Below are 19,129 nucleotides of genomic sequence, written 5' to 3'. Positions count from 1 at the left end.
GGTAATTGTCTTTTCATTTGACAAATTCCGATCTTACTTGGTACTAGCAAAGACGGTTGTCTACACGGACCACTCGGCCTTAAAGTACTTGCTTACTAAGCAAGATGCTAAACCCCGATTAATACATTGGGTCTTGCTTTTGCAGGAATTCGACATTGATATTAAAGACAAAAAGGGGGCCGAAAACCTAGCAGCCGATCACCTTTCTCGCCTTGAGAACCCAAATCTTGAGGTTCTCCATGAGACCGTTATTCAAGATAATTTTCCTGATGAATATCTCATGAGAATAGAGAAAGTTGATGATCCTTAGTTTGTAGACATAGCCAACTATCTTGCGGGTGGATTCCTAGAAACCAGTATGTCACATCAAAAACGAAAGAAATTTTTCAGTGACTTGAAATACTATTTTTGGGAAAACTCGTATCTCTTTAAACGGTGTCCCGATGGGATAATACGTCGATGTGTCTCTGAGGAAGAATGCAATCAAATTCTTCTCCAATGTCATCTTGGTCCCACTGGTGGACATTTCGGACCCCAAATCACGGGGAGAAAAGTCTATGAGGCCGGTTTTTATTGGTCTACCATCTTTAAAGATGCCCACCAAATATGTAAATCATGCGATTCTTGCCAAAGGGCAGGAAAGATTAGTCAAAGAGACGAAATGCCTCAAAACATAATCCAAGTTTGTGAGGTTTTCGATATTTGGGGCATTGATTTCATGGGACCATTCCCAAAATCTCATTCCAACCAATGCATACTCGTTGCCGTTGACTACGTATCAAAATGGGCGGAGGCAAAGGCTCTCCCGACAAACGATGCACGAGTTGTTGTAACTTTTCTTAAAGAGCTTTTTGCCCGGTTCGGTACCCCGAAGGCTTTAATTAGTGATCGTGGTACCCATTTTTGCAACACCCAATTAGAAAAGATGTTAAAACGATATGGGATAACCCATAAAATTTCTACATCTTATCACCCACAAACAAGTGGGCAAGTTGAAAATACGAATCGGGCACTTAAAAGGATCCTTGAGAAAACGGTTGGATCCAATCCTAAGGTGTGGTCAACGAAGCTTAACGATGCTTTGTGGGCATTTAGAACCGCCTACAAAACTCCTATTGGAACCACACCTTACCGCCTAGTCTATGGGAAAGCATGCCATCTCCCTTTGGAGATAGAGCACAAATCACATTGGGCTCTTAAGACTTGTAATCTCGATCTTGAAGACGCGGGAAACCTTCGTTTAAACCAACTAAATGAGTTGGATGAGTTGAGACATAACGCCTATGAAAACTCGCTCATATACAAGGAAAAGACCAAAGTTTGGCACGATAACCGTCTTAAGAATCCGAAAGATTTTAAAGAGGGTGATCGCATTTTGTTATTCAACTCATGATTTAAACTTTTCCCTGGAAAACTCGAGTCCTGATGGATGAGACCATTTGTTGTAAACAAGGTTTTTCCATATAGAACGGTGGAATTAAGGAATGCAAAGGGTGATACGTTTAAGGTAAACGGACACAGGGTCAAACTATATGTTGACGGACCTATGAACATTGAAGATGAGGTAAAACTCATTTTCAACCACAAAGCTACCTAAGTTTGGGGGAAGAGTCGGGTGAAGCGACTCGTTTTTAAAACCTTCACAAATGTTAAAAATAGGTTTTTGTGTGAATTACATGATTTTGATTGATTTTTAATTTTTGTTGAATGCCATTACGATCACCAATCTGTTACCAATCTCCCTGTACTGACCAAATGCAAAAACACCTGAAAAACAACTGTGCGCGCCGCGCACACTTCATATGTGTACTCAGCGCACTTTGTAAAAACTTGGTCAGAAGTTTTTTTAGCTCGGAGCACTAGTGCGCGCCGCGCACCCCAAAGTGTGCGCTCAGCGCACTCTCCAATTTTGCTCGGATCTGTTTCAAATTTTTGTGGGGTTCACGATTTTATCTACTCTTTTACACCACACACTCGATTTCATTCATTCTTTACCCAAAAATTGCATATCCATTTTATCTTTTACTCTAAAACACTCCAAACCCTCATTTCAATTCTTCAATTTTTAACCAATTCTTCTCAAATCAAAGCCTAAATCAAGATGCCTAGGGTATGTTCATATGATTCCACTTAATTTTCTTTCCAATAATTCGATTTCATGCTTAATTTTTTGGATTGTTTAAGAAATTTATGTGGGTTTTCTTAAATTGATAATTGTTATAAACATTAACATGCTTTGGGTTGTTATAATTACCTTGTATGCCTTGAAATCATATTACATTGTGTTTTTAGGGTATATTCATGATTCTAGGGTTTATGTAAAATTTAAATCCGAATTTTGGCTTTAAATTTGGTTGAATTTGGTTCCTAGCTAAGTGTTTGTGAATGTTTGAGATAATTTATGTACTTCATAAGTATGTATCACATTTTGATCATGACATGGTTCATGTTTTGGAAATCTAACATATTTTGGTTCTTAATTGATATAAATACTTGAAAATTGTTAAGTTTCCATTACTTTATGTCTAATGTGATAGTTTGTTAAAGGGATGAGAATGATATGAGGTTCATGTTCAAATTTGGTTTCTAGAACGCTAGACTAGTTATGTTGATCTTGGATCTTTTGAGAAAATGTTTACATGAATGATTAACATGATTATGTGCTATATGTATTTTTGAACATATACTTGATTTATGATGAACTCACACTAATGCATACTATTTTCTATGCGCCTCTTTTGTTTTGGTGTATGTTTTATGTGTGCAGTACAACTTTAGATCAAGGGGAAATCGACGACAAGAAGAACCTTCACACAGGTACCGAGAAGAACAAGATTCTTCAGATGAACAAAATTCTCCACCAAATGAACGACAACCTTCACCTGAAGGATCATCGGATCAAAATGATCCAAGGGTTTGGTTAGCTTATGTTCGGGACCATCCGGATTACGCAAGTGCATATAATTGGGTAGCGAACAAATCATGTGATGCCACTTGGTATTTTGACCCGGCTCCATTGGTAAAAGCAAGGGAATATGATAGAGTGTCGAGAATGTTAGAGGTTAAATACCGGATTTTAATTGGCAGGTTAATAACAATCAGGGCATGGGAAAGAATTATGCGGTTCAATGATGTCATATACCCGGAATTATGCAAAGAATTCATAGCATCTTTACGTTTTGATCTCATTATGGACCCGGCAAATCAAAACTTCATGAGATTTCGTTTAGTTGGGATCGATCGGGAACTTAGTCAAATTGAGCTTGCCCGAATATTCGAGCTGTATATCGAACTAGATGATGACCAACTCAATGCTTATTTACGATCATCCGAGTATTATGACGATTCTTATGATCCACGCCCGTTTTGGAACGATATGAGCAATACTCAATTCTCCTCTAGCTGAAGCAAGTTCACCGATATAAATGATAAAGACAAAAGAATGCTTCATCGGCTAGTTGCATGTACGTTTAATGCAATAAAATATGGCACTAATAAGGTAACACGTCTCGATGTTTTTCTTGTAGACAAAATCTACAACCAAAGCAGTGTCGACATTCCATCTACTTTGGCGGGTTATCTTGATAATTCGAGGGCAGATAGAGGGTTGAATCAGATTGTTGGTGGGCATTACATCACCCAGATTGCTAGGCATTTTGGTGTCGATTTATCTCGGTTGATTCCAAACAGTACAATAATGAAGCCTTTAAACAAGACTTATTATTTGAATGCAGAATTTTTGAGCTATAATAATCATCAAAGGCTTATTCCATTTGTCCCGAGGGTAAACGAACCACCACGTGCCCATGATCATGAAGCGGGTGGTAGCGGTGTTGGAAGAGATGATGCGGAGGAAGAGGTTCGTATGGAAGAACCTGAAACTGAAGAAGAGTTACCACAAGCTCAAAGGCGAAGGCGTAGGTGGACACAAAGGTCAAGGGAAGAAGAGTTGGAGGAAGTGATTTCTGGTTTTCATGACATGCAGGTAGGTTATCAACACAGGGATGACCAATATGAGCAACAAAGGCAATAATTTAACCAATATCATGAAGAACAACGCGAGCATAATAGGGCGGTAAGGTATGACCAAAGGTGGGGGAATTACAGGGGCAATTGGCTTCGCCATAATGTTGGTTTATATATGCAAAACCCACAAGAATATTATGCTACTTCCTACCAACATCCGACCTATTACCACACACCAAACCGAATTCCTAGTCCTCCATTATATGAGGAACAAGCAGCCATGCAAGATGCACAAAGACACTTTGAGGAGCAATACCCGCAGGGAAGACCTAGGAATGATGGTTCGGGCACCTACTCTGGCTGGCCTTTTGGTAACTTCTTTGGTGACAATTAGAGGGCTCATGTGCCCTATTTGGTAACATTTTGGTGATTTTCAGAATTGTTTCTTTTAAAACAATGGTGTGTAATAATTAAAATATTTATGTTGTACGCTTGACGTTTGTGGTGGTTGTGTTAAATACACCACTTTTATCTATTTTATTTTGTGTGGTTGTTTATTTCTTATTGTTAAGGTTTAGTGATGATGGCATTAAGTTCAGCGAAGTACAATCAATTTAGAATTTGTGATAGAGATCAAGGAATGAACGATGTTCTTATGCTGGCATTAATTTCAGTGCCATCGCTCACTTACATTTCACGATCTCCGGCTTTATGCCAAGGTTTATCGAACTCTTTTCACACTAATGCCCTCGTGAATTTTTAAATTATTTCTGATTTTAAGTAATGAGGGCCTTACTTAATCTTAAGTGTGGGGGAGGGGGTAATTCTCTCGGATATGCAATGCAACTTGGCTTATTGTCGCATTTGTCGCATTTTATGAAAAATTTTAATTTTTTTTGAACTAAAAGAACTAGCGAAAAGCCAAGTATGGGGGATGTTACTAATCTTTTCGAATTATTATCACAAAGTTTTTCAAAATTAAAACGATTAAAGTACTTTTGGCTTGGAAATAAAAGAAATAAAAGTCACTAAACGGAAAGGATGCATCTAGTCCATCCTTGAAGGAAGTAAAGTCTTTCGAATGTCGCCTTACTTGATATAGAAAACTTCCTAAACTATGTCATTTCATACCAATATCATTTCACGATATAAGGTACAGTGGGAAGGGAAAGTCTTGAACTTTCAAACCCGAAAATAAACTTAGTAGGGTAAATCCAAGGAGCTATCCAGTGTAAAACCAATTACAGTATATAAGCTGGAGCAGGATCTGTCCCGCGCGATAGCCCAGTCTTCGCAGTTTTAACCCTTGATCTAAATTGTACAAATTGACATGCAAGACCGATATTTATATCGCGTCAGGGGGTGCCCGGTTAAGAGTTCCATAATACTACAATCATAGGGGCGGATAGCTTGCTAATCGCTGACTGAGACTTCGGTTTTCAGTTACCCTCAACCGGAATTTGAGGTTAAAACTGGAAAACGTGTCTAGTCTAAAAACTAGCATTGACATTTTCAAAATCTTAAAACATTTTCTCAAAGATCCAATTTTCCCTAAGGATCCAAACTTTTAAAGAACTTTCACTGTAGTTGATAATGCTAAAAACGAACATATATTTCATAGCATTATTCCTCAAGAAAGACAAGCTTTTAGTTGCAATTGTTCTATTTACAAGTGATATTCGTTTAAATAATAAAAGGTGAAGACAAAAGACAGATTCGACGATTTGAAGACGCAAACGACCAGAAAGCTCAAAAGAACAAAAGACAATCAAAAAGGTTCCAATTATTGATAAGAAACGTCTCGAAATCACAAGAGTACAAGATTCAAAACGCAAAGTACAAGATATTAAATTATACGCAAGGACGTTCGAAAATCCGGAACCGGGACTAGAGTCAACTCTTAACGCTCGACGCAACGGACTAAAAATTACAAGTTAACTATGTATATAAATATAATATAATATATAATTAATTATATTAATTATATATATATTATATATATATATTAAAAACTGTCGGCAGCCAGAAACTCCAAGGGAGTAAATTGAAAATACCTCTCCGCGACTCGCGGAGTTTAAAGGGGTTTTTGCCGCGAGTCGCGGAGCCCCAAAAATCTTTCCTGGCTATAAATCAACCCGAATTCTGATCAAAATCATCATCATTTTTTTTTTTCTCTTCATACGAAGTAATATATTTATATAATTTATATTTTAATTTTAATTATAATTCTAATAATAAGGGTATGTTAGCGAATGTTGTAAGGGTGTAAGTCGAAATTCTGTCCGTGTAACGCTACGCTATTTTTAATCATTGTAAGTTATGTTCAACCTTTTTATATTAATGTCTCGTAGCTAAGTTATTATTATGCTTATTTAAAACGAAGTAATCGTGATGTTGGGCTAATTATTAAAATTGGGTAATTGGGCTTTGTACCATAATTGGGGTTTGGACAAAAGAACGACACTTGTGGAAACTAGACTATGGGCTATTAATGGGCTTTATATTTGTTTAACTAAATGAAAGTTTGTTAATGTTAATATAAAGATTTACAATTGGGCGTCCCTATAAATTACCATTTACACTCGATCGGACACGATGGGCGGGGTATTTATATGTACGAATAATCGTTCATTTAACCGGACACGGGAATGGATTAATAGCCACTAGAATAATTAAAACAGGGGTGAAATTACATTCAAGGGTAATTGGTGTAATTGTTAACAAAGTAGTAAAACCTTGGTTTACACGCAGTCGATAACCTGGTGTATTCATTAAACAAAGTATTAAAACCTTGTTACAATTCGAATCCCCAATTAGTTGGAATATTTATCTTCGGGTATAATAATAATTTGACAAGGACACTTGCAATTTATATTTATGACTGATGGACTGTTATGGACAAAAACCAGACGGACATATTGAATAATCCAGGACAAAGGACAATTAACCCATGGGCATAAAACTAAAATCAACACGTCAAACATCATGATTACGGAAGTTTAAATAAGCATAATTCTTTTATATCATATTTCCTTTATTTTATATTTAATTGCACTTCTAATTATCGCACTTTTATTTATTGTTATTTAATCGCACTTTTAATTATCGTACTTTTTAATTATCGCAAGTTTATTTTATCGCATTTTTATTATTCGCAATTTCATTATCATTATTTACTTTACGCTTTAATTTAAAGTCTTGTATTTATTTTATATTTTACATTAGGTTTTAACTGCGACTAAAGTTTTAAAATCGACAAACCGGTCATTAAACGGTAAAAACCCCTCTTTATAATAATAATATTACTTATATATATATTTGTATTTTTATAAAAGTAAACTAATATAGCGTTGAGCTTTGCTTAAAGATCTCCCTGTGGAACGAACCGGACTTACTAAAAACTACACTACTGTACGATTAGGTACACTGCCTATAAGTGTTGTAGCAAGGTTTAAGTATATCCATTCTATAAATAAATAAATATCTTGTGTAAAATTGTATCGTATTTAATAGTGTTTTCTAGTAAAAATAATAACTATTTTATATACACCTCGTTCCACATCAAGTATTTTTGGCGCCGCTGCCGGGGAACGACTCTTAAAAGCCGGAAGCGCAACGCTAATATAAAAAAAAAAAAAAAGATTTTTATTTACTTTTATTAAAAGTCGTTTTTGTAAAAATTACGTTTTAATCATTCAAAAATATAAAAGAAAAACAAAAATATAAGTATTTTTAGGATTTTGTTAAATATTTAAGTTTTATAAGTTTCTTTATCTTTATTTTAATTTATAAAAATATAAATTTTATTAAAAATCGTTTATTTAAATTAAAAACAGAAAACAGAAAATAAAAAAAAAAAAAAAAAAAAGAAAAACGCGTAAAAAGTAAGTCCTGTCAACTGAATTCCTGAACCCCGCGACTCGCGGGGTTTTCCTCTTTATTCACCGCAACTCGCGGAGGGCTTCTGACACACGGACAAAAACCCTAAAACCGCATTAATCACGGGTTATTATTTATTATTATTATTTAAACATTATTATTATTATTATTATTATTAATTTTAGTTTTATTTTTACTTTTTACTTTATATTTATGTATTTTGTTTAATTAGTTTTATTAAAATTGTAAAATTAATAGTTTAGTAAAATAAATAATATAAAAATAATATTTTTTGTACTTTTTACAACTTTTTGTATATTTTTATATTTTGTACCTTTTTAATCGTTGTAGCGTAATATTTGTATTTTTAGCTCATATTTAATTTTAAACTTAGTTTTTGCTTTAGTTATTTTTACTCCTAGATTTTTAGGCTTTGCCGTAGAATTCCTTAAGTGCTTTTTCTTTAGACTAAGATTTAGGTGCTTTAGAATTTTGCGACGCCTTTTTAAGTTTTAGTTTCTTTTTAAGTTATTTCCATTTGGGATTTAGTTTTTCTTGTAAGCTTTAATATTTTTACACCTTTTACTATGTATCAATTATCATTCCAATTAGTAATATCAATTTGCGATTATAATTTTAAGTTAGTTGTAGTAATAAGGTTAAATTAGTTAATTATTTTTAAGTTTTTATAAGTTTCTTTTATTTTTCCGTCACCTTTTATTTTTTAACCATTTTTCTTTTTCGACCTTTTGCGACGAACTCTTTTTCTCTCTTATTTCTCGCCATTCTAGTTTTTAGGACTTAGAATTTTTTTCTACTTCTTCTCTAAATTTCTTAAAATTACGAAAATTTATTTTAAGTGGTTAAATTGATAGACATCAAAATTTTCTGGTTCGTAGTAATAGTTGGATTTGTACGTGGACCGGGTTATTGGAGCCAAACAGTCCTCAATTATATTGAGACCAAACGAATCCTGCCCCTCTGCTGCATCTTTTGGCTATTCGAAACGTGGGCAAAATCAGAAAAGTCTATTGATTGGATAACTTATTATAATTTTTCTTTCCTTTTAAAAACTAATAGGATATTCTGTGAATGCACCGAGCAAGACGTTCATCACCTTTTGTACGTTCACCACCTGTAACTCGATCAAGACATCGTTTAACAAATATAACCGCCGTTGATTTTTTTTTAGAATCGTCATCCAGTCGACCAAGTACTTCAGTTCAAATTTCCGATAATCCAGTTTTTGAAACAAAACTCACAATTGATAATCCAGAAAATATTCAGGAACGGTTCGTAGATCCTGAACCATTAAACTTTCCCCCGGAACCACCAATCATTCAAACAGAGATTGTTGAGGAACGAACCATTAAATCTGAAGCATCTAGTGATACCGATTCAACAAATTCAATTATGGAGAATCTGGAACCTTTAAGTATGGAAGACCGAATGAGAGCTAAACGCACTGGCCAAGGTCACGCAATTACTCATCCAGACATTAATGCGCCAGATTATGAAATCAAAGGACAAATTCTACACATGGTGACTAATCAATGCCAATTTAGTGGTGCGCCGAAGGAAGATCCAAATGAACATCTACGTACCTTTAATAGGATCTGCACACTATTTAAAATACGAGAAGTAGAGGATGAACAGATATATCTCATGTTATTTCCCTGGACTTTAAAGGGAGAAGCCAAAGATTGGTTGGAATCGTTACCTGAAGGGGCGATCGATACATGGGACGTTTTAATTGACAAATTTCTTAAACAATTCTTTCCTGCATCTAAAGCCGTAAGACTTCAAGCAGAAATTGTTACGTTCACACAGAAACCAAATGAAACTCTATATGAGGCGTGGACAAGATATGGAAAGTTGTTAAGAGGATGTCCACAACATGGTTTAGACACCTGTCAAATAGTACAAATATTCTACCAAGGATGCGACATCACTACAAGGAAAGATATAGATATAGCAGCTGGTGGTTCGATTATGAAGAAAACCGAAACTGAAGCTTACAAAATTATTGATAATACTGCTTCCCACTCACATGAGTGGCACCAAGAAAAAGATATCATTAGATCATCTAAAGCAGCTAGAGCCGATTCTAGCCATGACTTAGATTCCATTTCCGCAAAGATAGATGCTTTCGAGAGACGAATGGAAAAGATGACTAAGGATATTCATGCTATACGAATTAGTTGTGAGCAGTGTGGAGGACCACATTTGACAAAAGATTGTCTCAGTATTGAATTAACAATGGAACAAAGAGAGAATATTTCATACATAAACCAAAGGCCTGGAAATAATTATCAGAATAATTATCAACCGCCAAGACCGATTTACAATCAAAACCAGAATTATAACCGAAATATTCCATACAACAACCAACAAGGTCCTAGCAATCAACAAGTATCCAATAATACTTATAATCAGCAAAGACCGAATTTTCAAAACAAACCACCACAACAAACCGATGATAAAAAGCCGAATTTAGAAGATATGATGACGAAGCTAGTTGAAACTCAAACACAGTTTTTCACATCTCAAAAACAAACCAATGAACAAAATGCTCAAGCATTTAGAAATCAACAAGCTTCTATTCAAAATCTGGAACAAGAAGTAAGTAACCTAGCAAGGTTAATAGGTGAAAGAAAACCGGGAAGTCTACCAAGCGATACAAACGCTAACCCCCGGAATGAAACAGCTAAAGCTATTACCACAAGAAGTGGTACAACACTTAAACCACCTGAAATACCTGTAACTTCTGATGAAACTATTCCTACTCCACAAGAACCACAACCTGATCAAGATAAGGAAAAAGAACCGGTAGTTGAAAAGGTTAATGAAAATAACACAGTTAAGGATAAACCTTATGTTAAACCATACCAACCACCACTTCCTTATCCGAGTAAAATGAAGAAGGAAAAACTTGAAGCCGAGCAATCCAAATTCTTGGATATGTTTAAACAGATAAATGTAAATCTTCCTTTCATTGATGTAATTTCAGGAATGCCAAGATATGCTAAATTCTTGAAAGATCTAATCACGAATAGAAAGAAAATGGAAGAACTTTCGGCTGTTACTATGAATGCTAATTGTTCAGCAGTGCTGTTGAATAAGATACCAGAAAAACTATCTGATCCAGGAAGTTTCACAATTCCATGTTTTCTGGGTAATCTTAGTTCAATAGAAGCATTGGCAGATTTAGGTGCTAGTATAAATCTAATGCCGTATTCACTATACGCTAAACTAGACCTTGGAGAATTAAAACCAACAAGAATAAGCATACAACTAGCCGATAGATCAATAAAATATCCTAGAGGGATAATGGAGAACATGCTAGTTAAAGTTGGTACTTTAGTATTCCCAGTAGATTTTGTTGTTTTAGACATGGAAGAAGATTCTCAAGTTCCTCTCATATTAGGAAGACCATTCTTAAACACGGCTAAAGCAATGATAGACGTGTTCGGTAAGAAACTGACCCTAAGTATAGAGGATGAGAGTGTTACCTTTTCAGTTGATAGAGCAATGCAACAACCACAATCTGCAGATGATACATGTTATTATATTCAAACTATAGATGCACATGCAGAATTATTAGAAGAATTTCCAGAATTACAAGGAACAGGAGAATGTTCTTTAGGAGAAGGTAATGAACCAATTGATGAAGCTGAAATGTTAGCTACACTTATAGCTAATGGATATGAACCAACAACAGAAGAAATTCAAATGCTAAAAGAAGAAGACAGATATCGATATAAATCATCGATAGAAGAACCTCCAAAATTAGAGTTAAAGCCACTTCCAAACCATTTGGAATACGCTTATTTACATGGTGAATCTGAATTACCTGTAATAATATCGTCTTCTCTTACTGAAAATGAGAAATCACAACTCATTTCTGTGTTGAAAGCTCATAAACCAGCCATTGCATGGAAGATTCATGATATTAAAGGAATAAGTCCTTCGTATTGCACACATAAAATCCTTATGGAAGAAGGTCATAAAACGTATGTGCAACGCCAACGAAGACTAAATCCTAATATGCAAGATGTAGTTAAGAAAGAGATTATTAAACTGCTAGATGCAGGTTTGATATATCCAATTTCTGATAGTCCATGGGTAAGCCCAGTTCAATGCGTGCCTAAGAAGGGTGGCATGACTGTCATTACAAATGAGAAAAATGAGCTTATTCCTACTAGGACTGTAACAGGATGGCGTGTATGTATTGATTATAGAAAATTAAATGACGCCACCAGAAAAGATCACTTTCCCTTACCTTTCATAGATCAAATGTTGGAAAGATTAGCCGGAAATAGTTACTATTGTTTTCTAGATGGATTTTCCGGATATTTTCAAATTCCAATAGCACCCGAAGACCAAGAGAAAACCACATTCACGTGCCCTTATGGTACTTTTGCTTACAAACGCATGCCATTTGGACTTTGTAACGCCCCGGCAACCTTTCAAAGGTGTATGATGGCGATTTTTCACGACATGATAGAAGAATGCATGGAAGTATTCATGGATGACTTTTCAGTCTTCGGTGATACATTTAAATCATGTCTAGTTAATCTGGAACGAATGCTAATTAGATGCGAAAAATCAAATCTAGTACTTAATTGGGAGAAATGCCATTTCATGGTTAAAGAAGGCATCGTTCTTGGACATAAAATTTCAAAAGAAGGAATTGAAGTGGATAGAGCTAAAGTAGATGTAATTGCTAAACTTCCACATCCCACCAATGTTAGAGGAGTTAGGAGTTTTCTAGGGCATGCCGGTTTTTACCGACGTTTCATAAAAGATTTTTCTAAAATTGCCACTCCTATGAATAAACTCCTAGAAAAGGATGCGCCATTCATCTTTTCAGATGAATGTATCAAATCTTTTAATATTCTTAAAGAAAAACTCACTAATGCACCGATCATGATAACACCAAATTGGAATCTACCATTTGAACTAATGTGCGATGCAAGTGATTTTGCAATGGGAGCCGTTTTAGGACAGAGGATTGAAAAACGATTTCAACCTATATATTATGCTAGTAAGACATTACAAGGAGCACAAACGAACTATACAACTACTGAAAAAGAACTCCTTGCTATTGTCTTTGCTTTTGACAAATTCCGATCATATCTCGTTCTAGCAAAAACGGTGGTCTATACCGACCATTCTGCTCTTAAATACCTATTTTCAAAACAAGATGCTAAACCAAGATTAATCCGTTGGATCTTACTCTTACAAGAGTTTGATATTGAAATCCGAGATAAAAAAGGAGCAGAAAATCTCGCCGCTGATCATCTTTCTCGTCTTGAAAATCCCGAATTAGAAGTTCTGAATGAATCGGCCATACAAGACAACTTTCCTGATGAATATCTATTGAAGATAGATTATAAAGAAATCCCATGGTTTGCAGACTATGCAAACTACTTAGTTTGTGGATTCCTTGAAAAAGGATTATCGTACCAAAGACGAAAGAAATTCTTCAGTGATATAAAACACTATTTCTGGGAAGATCCACATCTGTTTAAAAGTTGTCCCGATGGAATAATACGCCGATGTGTATTTGGAGATGAAGCTAGTAAAATTTTAAACCATTGTCACACAGGACCAACAGGAGGGCATTATGGGCCTCAACTAACAGCAAGAAAAGTTTATGAAGCTGGATTCTATTGGCCTACAATTTACAAAGACGCACACCTTCTTTGCAAATCCTGTGATGCATGTCAAAGGGCCGGAAGAATAAGTCAACGCGATGAAATGCCACAAAATGTCATCCAAGTTTGCGAAGTATTTGACATTTGGGGTATTGACTTTATGGGTCCATTTCCAAAATCTCATAATAATTTATATATACTCGTAGCCATTGATTATGTATCTAAATGGGCGGAAGCACAAGCTCTCCCAACTAACGATGCACGAGTTGTAGTCAACTTTTTAAAACGTCTTTTTGCAAGGTTTGGAACACCGAAAGCTTTAATAAGTGATCGGGGTACTCATTTCTGTAATAATCAACTTGAGAAAGTTCTTAAAAGATATGGAGTAACTCATAAAATCTCCACCGCATATCATCCACAAACAAGTGGACAAGTTGAAAATACCAACCGAGCTTTAAAACGTATTCTAGAGAAAACCGTAGGATCAAATCCAAAGGAATGGTCCATTAAATTGGAGGATGCACTCTGGGCTTTTAGAACAGCCTACAAAACTCCAATTGGAACCACACCTTTTAGACTTGTTTATGGAAAAGCATGTCATCTTCCAGTAGAAATTGAACACAAAGCATTTTGGGCTTTGAAGACATGTAATCTTGATTTACATGAAGCCGGACGTATACGATTAAGTCAACTAAACGAATTAGAAGAATTAAGACATGAAGCATACGAAAATTCGTTAATCTATAAAGAAAGAACGAAGAAATGGCATGATAAAAGAATCAGAAATTCAAAAGAATTTAAAGAAGGAGACAGAGTTCTTCTTTTCAATTCACGATTCAAGCTATTTCCTGGAAAATTGAAATCAAGATGGTCTGGACCATTCATAGTCAAAAGAGTTTTCCCATACGGAACGATAGAATTGATAAATTCAAATGGGATTGAATTTAAAGTTAATGGTCACAGAGTTAAACATTACATACAGGGTCCGATGGAAGTCGACAACGAAGTTAATCACAATTTCGACACCACAGCTAACTAAGTGTGGGGAGAATCAAGTCTTTAAAGGATAATATGTATTTCTGTTAGAGTTAGATTGTCTGTTTTCGTGTAGTTCTCGAAAATGGAACACGTATGGTCTTTCCCTAGCAGACCCTAAAGAACTAGTCTTCTCCCCCCATTCTGAATTTTTATTTTTTTTTAGGTTTTTACAAAATGAAGACTGCCTGTGAACTAAACCATGGTCTAATGCTACACGCTTTGATCACTAAACGTAATAATGACATACTCCCGAGTGAATTAGTATCAGTAATCAGAGAAAGAATGGACGGAGTTAGAAAAGGATCCAGATGCGAAGATAATAAGTTACAATTTGGTAAAGGAAAATCAAAATCCGCAGCGAAAAGAAGAGCACGACACCTAGAAAAATGTCACAAATGCGGAAAATGGTCACATGGAGGTAAATGTTCAAATAATCAAACCTATTCAAATACCGAATTTGTTACTTTATGCAGAGACGGACCGTTCATATGTTTAGAAGAAAAGACAATGAATGCTCGAGGTTACGCCTATGCAGCCATGGAAAACCAATTAAACCGACTATCTTATGAATATAATAGATCATATAACTAAGAAATCTATTTCACAGGTATGTCTGTACAGTTTTTATTTTTATTTTTAACCTTTTGATAATAAACGCTAATTTGTTCGCTAAAAAGTATTAAATTGGTATTAAATAAAATTAGGTTTGGCGACCGAAATTATTGATATCGTTCAAAAATTTATTACATCACTGCGAAATTTAACGTTTATTCTTAAGGTATAAATATCTTTAATCAATCAACCCAAAATATTTTAAAAATTCGTCATGAGTTAAATTAGGTCTTGGAACCGAAATTACTTTACCGAAAAGAGGGGCGCATATTTTTGATAATATTTGATTGATTAAAGTGGGATAAAAAGACAAAAAGATTTTTTTTAATTTTATTATATTTTTAAAATTAATATTTAAATCTTAAATTAATATTGTAAACTTTGTAAAAACAATATATTTAAAATTGTAAATATTTGAAAAATTAATATAAGTTTGGTATGAATTTATAATATGAATTTTTAAATTAAGTTTGGTGTGAATTTTTAATTTTTAAAATATTAATTTTTAATTTTATGCATTTTAAATTTTAAGTTTGGTGTGAATTTTTAATTTTTAAAATATGAAATTTTAATTTTATGCATTTCAAATTTTAAGTTTGGTGTGAATTTTTAATTTTTAATATTAATTTTGAATTTTATATTTATGTTGTGTGAATTTAAAAACAAAAATTTACTTTATCTCATTAAGTTAAAAATATGATTTTAAAATTCGTCGTAAGTTGAAGACTAGGTCTTTGAACCGAAATTGCTTTACCCGAGGGAGGGACGAGAACTTTTATTATCATTATTTTTAATCTTATTGATTTAAAGTATGCCAAAAACATTGAAAAAACCCAAAAATCTTAACTTTTAAAACAATCGCTACAAAAAGACAAATTTTAAAAATTTTGTCGAGGGACGGACTAGGACATCAATCCGAAACGACCTCGTCCTAAATAACAAGTGAAACAAAATTTTAAAATTAATTTCTTAATTGTTTTATAAGTTAAAGATTATAAAAAAAAAAAAAAAAAAAAAAAAAAAAAAAAAAAAAACTCCGCGACTCGCGGAGTTTTCAGTAAAAACCTCCGCGACTCGCGGAGGGACAAAATTACAGAAAAAAATATAACCAGCTGCTCGATCAGTTTATCTCCCCCACACAAAAACAACCCGAACAAACTGCGAAAAAGAACCCGAAAATACACCCAAAAACACTCCAAAAATCTCAATTTTTAACCGTTAATCTTCAAATTTTTCACTACAATCATGTTGAGAAGGATGATATCTAGGAACTACTCAAGAAAACAGGTACAATTACACCCCAAATCACCTTTAAATCCGAATTTTAGTGTGTTCTTGAGCATATTTTCATAATTTGAATTTTGTTAATTTTTAGTGTAATTAGTGTTAAATTGTTAGTATATTATGCATGTATAACCTAGATTGATGCTTGTTAACATGATTTGAAGCCAAAAACTTCAAAATCTTTAGAATCTAGGGTTTGTGTTCTTGAGCAATTTGGGGCTTTTTGATATAAACAGGTTATGGCCGATTTTTTTCATGAATTGTTGCTAAATTGAGTAGTGTAACATGTCTAGGTAGTTAAATGATCCAAACTTTGAGCCTAAATATGATTTTGAGAATTAAAGTGGACTTTTTCAAGTCCAAAATTCATGAACTTGATTTTTGAAAGATAATGCCATTTGAGACTTGTTTATTTGCTAGTAATGATTATTTTGACATGTTATTTGAGTTGAATGCTTATGAACTTGGCGAAAATTTTCGTATATGCTTATTTGAAAAAGTGTAGATTTGATAAAAATGTGAAAATAAGTTTAAGTTTGATATAAATTGATAATGTCATTGTAATTATTTTGATTGATGATTTTGCTGACACTAATGCATATTTGGATGCACAAAATTTGTGTTTGATGTGTTTTGCAGACTGAAAGGGGTGAATCTTCATCCCAAGCCCGCCATGCTCCTGCTGAGAACTTGGAACAACAGGAGGTAGATAACTACTACAAGCAGGATGTACCTCATCCAGTCATGACCTTTTCAGATATGCACTTGGAACAGTTACACCCGAACCTGCGATTTGACAGACTTTGGATAGATTATCCAAAATATCAACGGGGTTTGCATACTCTTCACTCTAAGGTTGTTGAGGTACCGAGGGTCATAGAATGGGGACCCTTGGAAGCTGTAGAATTGGCCGGGCCAATTAGGGAATTACTGGTACAGAGGTATGGTAATTCTTCTTTTAATGACTGGATATGTTTATTCACCATACGCAGACCTGTATATAAAGTATGGTGTGAAGAGTTGTTATGTAGTATAGAGTTGAATGATCGGGTAGCCAGTTTAACCGATCGTTCTTTTGTTAGATTTTTGTTAGGCGGTTCGATGCGCCACATGTCTTTACTAGACATGGCTCAGGCTTTACGTATATACACGCCTGAGGAATTAGCATCTGCCGATTGTAGAGGATTGATACTAAACGGTAGGAAAATAGATGAAAATTTTGATACACACGGTGTGTGGAGTCAAATGACAAGCCATCACCGTTTCAAAGGGGGAAACTACTCTTATTTGGATATAGATAGAGCCGAATTAAGAGTAATACATAGATTTTTAGCTAACTCGATTACACAAAGGGGTAAAAACAAAGAAAAGGTAAATGAACAAGATTTGTTTTACCATATGTGTATTCGAGACCCACACAGCGCTGTAAGTATACCATATTGTGTGGGTTATTATTTATCAGCTATGGTTCGAGGGATGCGTCCACATAGCATAATAGGAGGTGGTATTTTTATTACTTTGATTGGTGAATATCTCGGTGTGGATATAAGTCGGGGGGGATTATTAGTAGAAGAGCCGGAACCCCGCGACACTATAGGTTTAAATGTGTACCATGGTGCGAAAGTTTTGAAGCGGCGAAACAACGCCGCAGTACGATACAATGGTAGACATCCACAGGTAGAGAGAAACCAGGAACAAGGTAATGTAGGAGGGGGGCAAGAAATACATAGGTTTATAGCTTCTCAGGAATACGAAAATGCTAGACAGAGAGCATTTGAAGATTGGCAAGTTCATCAGAACCAGATCATAGCGCATTGCCAACACATAAGTAGAAACTATATTCCTACACCGAAACCCGTCTTCCCTCCTTGGTCGATAGAGATGCAGCCACCATATCCTACGTATGACCCTGCCGAAGCATTCTATAGCACTTATGGTTATGCGTGGAACCCCTATTGGTACCAATATCATCCTTAGTTTACTTTTTATTTTTATTATTTTGTAATATGTAATTATTGATATGTTTAATACTTTTGTTAATATTGTAATCATTTTTATAATTATCTAACTTTTATTCTTAGATTTTAATAATTTTTGAATGTGGGGTAATAAACCAAACTTCAAAAATATGTATATATGTTTGCAGTTTATCTTATGTACACAACAGGGTAAAACAACGCATTTTCAAAGACTGGCATTAAGTTCAGCAAAAGCAAGTAATTTTGACGACAATGATGCAAAATATATGTGAAATAACAACAAGACGGAATGAACAAATGACGTGCACCATTTATCATTCAGCAAACAAACGCCAATATATTTGGAAACTTTGGTAAAAATTTAATCATTTTCACACAAATCACCCTCAATAATTTAAATTGTTACTGATTTCTTGCAAATGAGGGCATTGCAAGATCTTAAGTGTGGGAAGGGATTAAATTCTTTCGGATTTTAAAATTTTTATATTAAACACTTGGTTACCATTAAAAATACTAGTAAAGCAGTAGTTGTATTAGAATCTAGTGCTCTCTGATAATAAAGAACAGCCCTGGTCTTATATACTGACTACCCAATTCTAGTAAAATTTTTCAAAATTTTCAATTAAATGAATTCAAAAACATGTTTATACATATTTATGAACGATAAAACTAGGTTTTAACACCGAAATTATTGTTACCTCAAAAAGGACA

At 34.4% G+C, this 19,129-nt stretch overlaps 1 protein-coding gene across 1 annotated transcript in view; it reads left to right on the top strand.

Moving 5' to 3' along the window:
* Nucleotides 1-3,442: 3,442 nt before the first annotated feature.
* LOC139902114 (uncharacterized) overlaps nt 3,443-19,129 on the top strand; it is a 63,604-nt gene continuing 47,917 nt past the window's right edge. Inside the window, exon 1 of the mRNA XM_071884770.1 lies at nt 3,443-3,859. Coding sequence (XP_071740871.1) covers nt 3,443-3,859 — 417 coding nt within the window. The remainder of the gene's footprint in view (nt 3,860-19,129) is intronic.

This window comes from Rutidosis leptorrhynchoides, chromosome 3 (assembly GCF_046630445.1).
Source record: "Rutidosis leptorrhynchoides isolate AG116_Rl617_1_P2 chromosome 3, CSIRO_AGI_Rlap_v1, whole genome shotgun sequence".
NCBI classification, from domain to species: Eukaryota; Viridiplantae; Streptophyta; class Magnoliopsida; order Asterales; family Asteraceae; genus Rutidosis; species Rutidosis leptorrhynchoides.
Note: the sequence above shows the minus strand (reverse complement) of the source record. Positions and strands in the feature narration are given on the sequence as shown.